The 11,283-nt window shown below is 32.8% G+C and overlaps 1 protein-coding gene across 4 annotated transcripts; it reads right to left on the bottom strand.

Annotated features, from left to right (window-relative positions):
* Positions 1-6,400: 6,400 nt before the first annotated feature.
* LOC131046092 (uncharacterized) lies at positions 6,401-8,774 on the bottom strand. 4 transcript variants are annotated; one of them, XM_057979758.2, is made up of 3 exons: positions 8,567-8,764; positions 7,205-8,389; positions 6,401-7,056 (listed from the first exon to the last, which is right to left on the bottom strand). In XM_057979758.2, coding segments are annotated over exons 2-3 (576 nt in total). In that variant the 5' UTR covers positions 7,779-8,389; positions 8,567-8,764; the 3' UTR covers positions 6,401-7,054. The 4 variants fall into 4 exon arrangements, 3 of the variants coding, with proteins under 3 accessions (XP_057835741.2, XP_057835739.2, XP_059077584.1); XR_009105930.2 differs by lacking the exon at positions 8,567-8,764 and having other exon boundaries at positions 7,205-8,560; XM_057979756.2 differs by having other exon boundaries at positions 6,401-8,389; positions 8,567-8,774.
* Positions 8,775-11,283: the final 2,509 nt, after the last annotated feature.

Genomic DNA, 11,283 nt, shown 5'->3' with positions numbered 1-11,283 from the left:
AGGTCCTAATGTTCTTTTGGTGAGTGAAAAGAAATTCTTGAAGACACTAGAGGAAGGTGAAGGTATAGGGTTTTCACTAGTAATGAAGCCTAAGGAGGAAGACAAGAAAGAGTAGCCAGATTTACCAATAGAGGTTCAAGACTTGTTGAATAAATTCAAAGGCATAGTGAGTGATGGACAACCAGCCACCTTACCTCCTAAAAGAACCATAAGCCATCAAATAGACTTCATTCCCGGAGCATCCTTACCTAACAAGGCAGCTTATAAAATGACTCCCCAACAAAATGTTAAGATTTCCAAGCAAATCCAAGAGCTCTTAGACCAAGGCCTAATTAGGAAAAGCATTAGCCCTTGTGCTGTCCCTAATGTGTTAGCCCCAAAGAAAGGTGGTACTTGGAGATAGTGTACTGATTCTAGAGATATAAATAGGATCACCATTAGATATAGGTTTCCAATTCCTAGAATAGAAGACTTAATGGATTGTTTAGGGGAATCCAAGTACTTTACCAAGATTGACCTTAAAAGTGGGTACCACCAAATTAGGATTAAGGAGGGTGATGAGTGGAAAACTGCATTTAAGACTACATAGGGTCTTTATGAATGGCTTGTAATGCCATTTGGCTTATCCAATGCTCCAAGCACCTTCATGAGACTCATGAATGACATGATGAAGGAATTCATAGGTAAATTTGTGGTGGTCTATCTAGATGATATTCTCATTTTCAGTAAGGATAGGGCAGGTCATATTAATCATTTGCAAGATGTATTACAAAGATTGTATAATGAAAAGCTAACCATGAATTTGAAAAAGTGTGAATTTGTTAAGAAGGAGTTGGTTTACCTTGTGTTTGTGTTGTCTCAAGGAAGCCTTAATATGGATCCTAGCAAGGTTGAAGCCATAGTAAATTGGCTTACTCCTAAGTCAGCAACAGAGGTGAGAAGCTTCCATGGACTAGCTTAGTACTATAGGAAGTTCATTAGGCAATTCAGTGCTATATGTGCACCAATGTTAGACACCATTAGAGGTGGAATGAAGGAAAAGTTTCAGTGGAATGAACAAGCAACTAAAGGTTTTGAAACCTTGAAAGAAAGGATAGCCACTCAACTGGTTTTGGTGTTACCTAGTTTTGAGAAACTTTTCATAGTGGAATGTGATGCAAGCAAATGTTGCAGTAGGTGCTGTCCTAAGCCAATAAGAAAGACTAGTAGCTTTCCATAGTGAGAAGCTAAGTGATGCAAAGAGTAAGTACTCCTCTTATGACTTGGAACTATATGCTTTAGTGTAGGCTTTGATGAAGTGGAGACACTATCTCCTTCCTAAGGAATTTGTAGTCTATACGGACAATCAAGCATTTAGCTTTCTAAACTCACAGGACAAACTCAGTCATAAACACATGAAATGGGTGGAATACATGCAAGCCTACACATTCACAATAAAGCACAAGAAAGGATAGTTAAATTGGGTTGTTGATGTATTAAGTAGGAAAGTTTTGATAGTCCAAGAAATCCAATTGAGAAGCATAGGAGTTGACAGTTTTAGAGACTTATACCCAGAGGATGAAAACTTCTCAAATGCCTACAAGGTGTGTAAGGAGTATCAAAATCTTTTCCAATGTTGTGTGAAGAAATATAATACACTTGTATCTCTTTCTATTAAGTGTTAAAAATGGTAGATCAACAAATCGTAAATTGTAAAGAAATTACATCATGATTGCACAATAAAATCAAATATATATATTTAGATTAATTTTCAGTATAATACAATGGTTTTTTTAAGCCTACTTTTCACATACAAAAGTAACTTACAAAATGAATAAAGAACAACATGGATTGACTATTATAATTCAACTAGAAATTTTAGAAGCATCATCGACCAAGTCTCCATAGAACACCCCAAACTGCTCATTTCTAGGCAAAAGTCTTGGCTCTACATGTGCGAGGGTTTCTCATCTCTCGATGCATGTCGCTTGTTGTCCTAACCTTGATATTAATTCTTGCCTTGGTAAAGGTGCTCAGGCTCAAACCCTCTTTTCTTAGTTGGGTCTATGCTATCATTTTTGTGTGTTTATGCTTGTCTACTTTTATTTCCTCATTTTTAAAAATTATTGGTCAATTACTGTAGCATAGTACTTCCCTATTCTAGTGAGTGATTTCTCACATAAATGCATTGAAACTTTGAACAAGTTGTATGGACACTAAGCCTCAAGTGGCATTAAAGGAGGACATTGACCCTAAAAAGAATGTGCATCAAAATAAAATATAAATGACAAGGGTAGCAAAACATTCAAAGAAGTGTTGCAGTAAGAAAAAGTAGAAGAAATTATGGAAGTAGCCGCATACAATGTGAGAATCAGAGGACATTTTGTAGGGTCCCTATGAGGTGAAGGAGGAGTAGGTAGTAGCATCCAAACCAAAGGAGGTAAGGATTCTATCCTACAAAGGGTCCTAAGACTTAACCCTAATGAAGAAATGGTGCTTGCTATGAAAAAAGAAGAATATCATCTTAAGAATATTGGTATGTTTTTTGTGTGTCTGGATATTAAAACCCTTCTAGCTAGGAGAGTTTTAGATAACAGGTTTAAATCCTATACGGGGTAAAAACTTAGGAGTGTATATATCATTCTTTAGGATGATTCAATAGGGATTATTTGTTATTTTTTTAAAGAATCATAATATGCAAAAGAGGGTTGTTGAGAAAAAATATTTGAACATGGGAAAGTCCCTGTTTAAAGTTGTTCTATGGTCACCTAATGTGTCTCAAAGAAAAAGATTATTTTTCTCCACACCCTGACTATTTTTTATGATTCAACTAGATAGATGGATCTCCTTTCCTTAAAATTAAAGCTAAGTGTCTATATAAAAATCTTGTTTAGTCAAACTATATCCTTGATCATGCTAATAAGAAGTGGAATCTAGATTGGGAAAATAAATAATGGTCTAAAATATTTCCTAAATGTTGGTCTAACAAGGTTGATTGAATAAAAGGAGTTTCTTTATGTGGTAGTTTATGATCCAAAATTTGTTCTTATACAATAATTAAATCAATTGTTTCTTATGTGGTTGTCTTGAAGATTATAATTTGTATCTTTTTTAAATGTAAGTATGTTGCTTTATTTTGGTCATTGTTTATAGGGAATATTAATGGGTGGGATATAAATGATAAAAGGTCTTGGTTTGAAGTTATAGTTGGGTATGCCAAAGGGTTGAGTGAGAAGTCTAATGTGTTTTGGTTTAGTTTGACTATTGAAATCTCATGGTTTTTTATGAAAAAAATGAAATGAGCATGTTTACCATGGCAAGGATAGGATCCTTACTAGGTCTATCTATAGATTCACAACTTTATTGATCATGGAATAGGTCACTTTAACACTCAAGTTGGTAGTGGACATGCTTATGAAAGTGTTAGGAGATGGATCTTCACCACCGTTCAAAGAGGACATTAAAGAAGCTAACTACTTGACATAAGATCTCACAAAGGTTGATAAGACATTTCAAGATGAGTATCTTAATTTTTCAGAATGTCTACATAAAGGAACATCAACACAAGTTAATGTGAGATGCAACTATAAGAGATTTGGAAGTCTTCATTCAAAATTTTGATACCACCAGTTGGGAGAAGAACTCCTCTCCACTTGACAAATATGAATCCTTTCAAGAAAGAAAAGTGTATCTTAAAGATAAAGACAAAGAGAAAGGTAAAGAGATAGCTAAAGGAGAGGAAAAAGGCAATGATGAAGAAGGAGAACAACAAGATAAAATATACGATGATGAATAGTTGTTGGCAACATGTGTACCTTTTTGATATACTACTCATAAAAGTTGATATGGTAGAAGGAGAAGAACAAGATAAAAAATACAAAGATGAATAGTTGTTGGCAATCTGTGTACCTTTTTGATATACTACTCATAAACATTGATATGGCTAATATGTATTTAATATGACCCGTACAAGTTATCTTGGATATTTTGAGCTTAAAGTTTGATATGCAATTATAGTTTGACTAGCCTAGTTAGGGATGTAATTGGTGATCTTCTTGATCACCTCTATTTATAACCAAACTATATTTTTGTAGAAATATTATTGGCAACCGACTTTAAATTTAAAAATAATCTATACAATTCATTAGTTATTCCATTTTATGTGATGGATGATTAGACTACACTATACACCACAAAACCATCACCTTTACATACTATTTAAACAAATAAAAATTCACATAACTCATGTGCACATAAAATGATTCCAATGTTGTGCAAAGTAATTTAATATACAATCTCTTTCTATTAAGTGTTAAAAAGTGGTAGAGAAACAAATCGTAAATTGTAAATAAATTATCATGATTGCATAGAGTATATATATATATATATTCAATACAATGCAATGGCTTTGTAATGCCTTATTTTTGTCCATAGAAAAAAACCTATTGGAATGAATTTATTGTGTAAACCTTAAGTTTTTCAACAACCCCCTTAAGGTTAAAACTACAAAAGAAAGAAAGAAAGAACAACATGGATTGACTACAACAATACCACTAGAAATTTGTAGAAGCATCATTGACCAAGTCTCCATGGAACACATCAAATTTTTCATTTCTAGGCAAAAGTCTTGGCTAACCGCTAAACCTCTTTAGAACCCAAATTACTAATATTCAGGAAAATGTGCTTATTATCCAACAATATCCATGAATTATCCACAAGAATACCACTCATTCTCTGAATTGAGACAAACTCTATTATTCACATTAACACAACCAGGTCAATAAAATATGAATTGATGCTAACTCAATCATCAGAATAAGACATACAAAACTATGAACCAAGACAAAATCAATGATCCATAGGTACCACTCACCATGTCTGCAAATAAAGACAAAATTATTTGCAAACAAAAACAATTGTTATGCCCCCGCTTGCTCTAGGAAGGGACCCAAACAATAAGACTAGTGTTGCTTCTTATGTAGTTAGTCATCCTCGAGCAAGAAGCTAGCTCAAGATGATACATGTCCTCCTACCTCCAATTAATCCAACCTCCAGTATGATCTACTCAATTAATATATATATATATATATATATATATATATTCCTTCTCATTTTCATTAAGAGAAGAATCTTGATTGTGTACAACAAACCACACCTTTCTACCTCATTTTCAGTAGCCACCAAAGTTTTATTATTTTTTAACTTACCATCAATAAGATCCCTAGCACATTGAATGCAATTCATTAGAATATGTTCTCTTTGATTACAATAGTAACATTTAAAATTTGTATTCTTTAGATCATTGAATTGTTATCCTTCTTTACAAAAAAAAGTTTCTTTGATAATTGTATAATTTTTAGCAACTCTATTCTATTCATCAATTAAGGAAAAATTCACAATCTCTAACTTGGATTGATTTTGTTAAAGTAAATACGATATTGTCAAAGCTTTAAGGCACACTAATTAATAAAATTGCTTTGGCATCATCATCCTCAACTTTAGAATTTATGCCTACAAGTTGATTAAGAAAAGAACAAAATTTACTAATATGTTGAGCAATACTTTCACCCTCTTTCATATTCAAGCCAAAAAGATTTTGTTTAGTTGACATCTTGGCACTTGAAGCTTATGAGCCAAATAAAGAATTAAGACAATCTCATATTTGCTTTGAAGTTTTACTAAGATTAATATGGTGCAAATATGCATCAGATAACCTAAGACCAATCAATATTGTAGCTCTATGATATTTTGCTTCCCATTTCACTACTTCATCTAGATCTCTTGGGTTTTTAATAGTTTCATTCACAATATCCCACAAATCTTTTTGCATCAAAACTAGTTTCACCTTAACTTGTGATGTATGAAAATTGTACCCTTCAAATTTATCGAGAAATTATGATTTTGCCTTAATATTTATTGCTCCAATATAACTATCTTATAAATTCCATGAACAACGATTTTTTGGCCTCATTTAAAATATGGAACAACCAACTTTTGACCATTGATTGAAATGATATATTTTCTTTTACCTTAAACCTTCAATCCCATGCAAAATGGTGGCAGCCAACAAACATTCCAATGCCCCTTTACAAATTCCAATGCCAACGATAGTTTTAAATGCAAATTTTGTATTAAAACTTAATGCTCGCCTTGAACATTAATGTTGGCTCCATCTTCAAACACCTTTTGCATAACATCCAAAAAAACATTCAACTATTTTGGTGCCTTAATTTGCCCCCTCCATTTGTAGCTTCATCTCAACATGCCTTCTCACGCTGGTCTATTCACTTCCAATTTGCACATCCCCACACAAACTATTTCATGACACAAGAGATCATGAAGATGTTCTAATACCATGTTAAAAATGATAGAACAACAAACCATAAATTGTAAAGAAATTACATCATAATTGCATAGTAAATAAAAATGATATTTAATATAATATTAAAATAAATTATTAATACAATACAATGACTTTTTAAAGAAAAAAACAAAATAAACTAACTTAAGAAAAAAAACTTCCCAACCAACCTAACTACAAACTAATTTATTACATTGTGTCTATCCTTTTCATAAAGGAAGATCTCATCGTAATAGTATTCTTAGATTGGACTATCAGTTCAGCTTTTACTTTAACTTTTGTTTGGCATTACCTTGTTCTGCCTAGCAATCTAATGCACAATCATTTAGGTGTTAAAAGGAAGCATACTGGGGAGTTATGAGTGCTTACAAGAGAATAGACATAAGACATCCTCTAGTGGAGCAGAAGAATATCAGCGGACAACTACATCCTCCAATTTGTACAGAGGTGGATACCTGCTCCTCACATAGGCGTTGATGGACTCCACGAACCGGCGGACATACACCGTATTAGTATTACGGTCATATGATTTCAGTGAACCTGATTTGTACTTTGCCATGTAACAAGCAAACTTGAAGAGCTTTATGGCCTCCTTGCTGCTACAGTACTCAACATCAACAGATGTAGTATCGAAATGATTGGCTATTAACGAGTTATTATGCTCCTCCTTTCCACAAATAGACGCGAATGTGAAGAGCTTTATATCCTCCTCCCTCCTGCAATCATCATCATCATCACATACAACAGAAATATCATGGGCTATTAGCGACTCCTGCGATGCAACTCGACCGGCTTTTAACGAACATATTTGAGTAGTGTTGTCGAAGATCTACTCTATGTAAACTGAGTCACATTTAAACTCACATTTGAACAGAAAGGGGCCAACTTTAGGCCAAATCTCATGTACCGAATCTACCGAACGGTTGGCCACTTGTTCAGAGTCAACAGAGGGATCAGCTTCAGGCTGAGTTTTCTTACCTCCAGGAAGAAGAGCACGTATATAGTTCTGGTCAGCCATGATTACAAGGTCAGCCGAGGATTCACACTCAGTTGAGGTTCCAAGGTGGGGTTTTGCACCTCCACCTCTGCTCGCCAAGGATTCACAGTCAGCAAAGAATTCAGAGTCAGCTTTTGCACCTGCAGCAACGAGCAAGCATACTTTACCACTCACAATCTTTGATTGCAAGTCGTTACCAGGCTTCAAATTCTCCACCCAGTTCCCCCAACAATACGCCCGCCTCCTCATTGCCAAAGGCAGTGGGTCACACAGCAGCTGTACTGATCTGCACAAGATTGCATTGATAAAGCCATCGATCCACAGCCTCACTTTAGTGCTGAACCCCATGCTTACTGATGCAAAGGTTAGCGATGCAGGAATGAGCCAATGAATATGCTTTTGAGTCTTCAGGAACAGACCCACGAAGTTTAAAATCGTCATCAACTTATCCTCCGACAACAATCAGTTGACAGGAAGGAAGTAATCGTGATCCAGACGAATAACCGCGCGGTTGTCCAGTATCACTGAATTCAGCACTTCTTCAAACTTCATAATATCGCCTGTGACCACTTCTTCCCATATTTCTTTATGGTTTTTCACAAACACTGTCTTTGAAGCCATTTTCTCAATGTACTTGACAGTTTCCCACATTTTATCTGTGATGCAATAAGCAGGTCCATCCTTCATTAACATCTTGTTGCCTTCCATTCGCTTCAGTACAAACTTCTTGCCCAGGTAGACCACTGAGACTGTGTCATCAATCTGAGATTTCCCTTCTTTCTTAGATTCCTGAGCATCCTTCTGATTTTTCAGCTTCGACACATCTCCTGCTGTGGTGGCATGAGAGATAACTTTTTTGAAGACTCGACCTTCGAATTCCCCAAGCTGTTTGTAATCTGTGTAAGGGAAACACAAGCAGTGGAGCAAGTAGGCAAGGGTGCAATGTATGACCGCCCAAAGAGGCGTCGTCTTCATGATGAGAAGAAGTCCAAGGCTAAGTTGCAATGGAAGTAACACGCTGTTTACAACTTCCTTCAAATCTGCCATAGTTTCTACACCAGTGAACCACAATGATAAGCCTCCCATTTTCTACGCAATTCTACTCTCCTTCTCTTCTAAGCAACTTGAAAAAAGATTTCTAAAAAGACTTATTGACATCTTTATTTTAAGAAAGACGATCAAAGATAAAACAACAACAAACAGAAATAAAGAAGTGATCCAAAGCATACCTATGAAACTCTGCCACTCTTCGGGGCCCTAATTTCATTGAAAGAAAACTGGAGGGTCTGTCATAATTTTGTAGTCTATAAATCTTTCTATTTACGAAAATATCAATCACATATAATTATTATTATTTACTCTGTTTGGTGGGTTAGTTGAGATGTCTGAGTGGTGGTAAGGTGCCGTTTTCAGAGAATTAAATTCATATGTTACAGCAGTTTCTCCGTACGAAAATTTCCAAACGAAACAAGAAATATACCACTGAAATTTAAGCCGACTGAAATTTAAGGCCACACCAAAACCGTGGGCATAGAAAGCTTTTACACTCCGCCGTCCGCGTTACTGATATAAATCGTATTCGTGATAAAAGTTCAGGTGAGGTCGTTGGGTTTTGTTTTGAGAGTTATTCTCAAATATCTTTCAAATTGGCTTTTCAAATTTAATTGTGTTGAGTTGGACTGATCTGTGATGTAGAATAGTTTTTCTAAAGTTATGGTAGTTGTGTCGCAAAGAGATTAATAATTATTCCTTCTCAATTTTTTTATAATAAAAAATATATTTTTATATCATTTGTTAGTTTTCAATATTTTATAATTTCAAATATAAATCTTAAAAACTTATATATTGCACGAAGTTAAAATGTAATCATTAAGTAGCACGTACATATTTGGAAGATAAAAAGACAAATTATTGAACAAGTTTATTTGAGTTGTAAATTTATTTACATGTCAAAAATCTATCAAGTTGGAATGAAGATGATACAAGGTGGAGGAGGTCGTGAGAGAAAGGACAAGAACATGATGCTAGACGGGGAGAGGTTAAGAGCCTTGTTCTCCAAGCATGGTCTTGATAGCTTCTATGAATGTAAAAGTGAGTTCATGAACAATAGAATTAAATTACACTATAACCTAATATTTCTATTATTGCTTATGTCACACATACAAGAAAACTTGAAATAAAATCTATCGAGTATGAATACAACTACTAGATACAAGTCTATCTTTTAATTAATTCTTTTGAAATTTTTTCCTCAAATTAATATTTGAATAAGATGTGTGTATAGAGTAACACGAATTTAATATTTTTCATTTGCATTAGATATAGCATAATATCACAACTTCAAGTATTATTTCACACAAGACAACTATTTTGATGGTAGAAGTAACTTTCATATTCATTTAGCCCACCAACTTACAAGACAAATGATTATGATGGTAGTGATAATAGTTCTCAATGTCATCTCAATTATATGGTATGGTAAAAAATTATAACAACTACATAAAAAATTTAATTGAAAATAAAATAAAATCATACGATTAGTCTTTTAAAAATAATGGATTGAAATCAAATGAGAAATTGATCAAATAGAGGTCATATAATTGTACATTTTTATTGAACATATGAAAATAAGGTGTGAGAAAAATAACCCATTCATTTTTTTTGAATATTAAAAAATATTATCATATATTTAAAAGGAAAAAACTAAATGATATTTATTGACTAGTTGAATTTAAAAAAAAAAATTAAATATATTGATAAACTATAAAAACATGAGCACACATGTAAAAGAACTACCATTGCAGAGTTCATAACTTTATACTATAGAAAACAACATCCCAAATGGTATTCATGAACAACCCCCATCTAAAACCATTAAAGTATTAGAACATTAGAAAATGCATAGAAAGCCAACTACCAAGTTTCAAAACCCTTGAGGTGCATTTGGGCTAGGTTCGACCCCTAGGTGAATTTGACCAACGAGATATTCTACACATAGGTGCTTAGCGAAGGAGGCTTGTACTAAGAAAACTCAAATATCTAAGAATGCAAGGCTGTAATATTATTATTTTATAAATAATAAAGTATGTGGAAGTGGTGTGATTGTAGAAATGACTTTGGGTCCTACTGAAAGTTCAAGAATATGAATAATTTGGTATGAGATGTATAATTGAAAGGAATGTGATGTGTTAAAGGTTAAAGTAATGAGATACAGATGTATAATTGAAAGGAATGTGATGTTCTAAAAGGTTAAAATAATTTAATTTCCAAGTTTAATTGATCCAAATTTAGTGTTAAACATTATGAAAAGAGGAAAGTATAAGTTTAATTAATCTAAATAATATTTTAATTTTCTACTTTTCTAAAATGAAATTTATTTTAGATTATTTATTTACATAAATAAATATCAGGGATGAATAATTTAGTCTTATGTTTCTAGTATATATTTGATAAATATGTAATATTTATTTTGAATAACTATTATAATGAAGTAAATAATTTTCTATTTATTTGAATATATAAATGCTTATCTTGATATTCATGTTCACACTATTACATTTGTAAATTTTAATTCATTATCAAAATGATTTAGATAAATAAATAATATTCATCTTTTAAAAATGATAAGTAAATAAAATATTTTATGTTTTCTCGAATCAAAAATATTTATTTTATTCATAAAATAATAAAAAAAATCAAAACATCAAAATAGAAAAATAAATAAAGATAAAGAGAATTGGAAAAAATAAATAAATGCAAATCCAAATACATATATTGTAAATGATTAAAAATAAAAAACTAGTTGCACATAGAATCTAACCTTTTCATTAACTATTATGCATATCATATTATAAACTAGACCACTTTAAGACATTTTAAATAAATCTAGACCTAAAAACCTTACAAATATAATGTATAAATAAACCAAACAATTTTATATACTAGA

This window comes from Cryptomeria japonica, chromosome 1 (genome assembly GCF_030272615.1).
Source record: "Cryptomeria japonica chromosome 1, Sugi_1.0, whole genome shotgun sequence".
NCBI lineage: Eukaryota > Viridiplantae > Streptophyta > Pinopsida > Cupressales > Cupressaceae > Cryptomeria > Cryptomeria japonica.
This window is presented reverse-complemented; position numbering and strand designations above follow the sequence as displayed.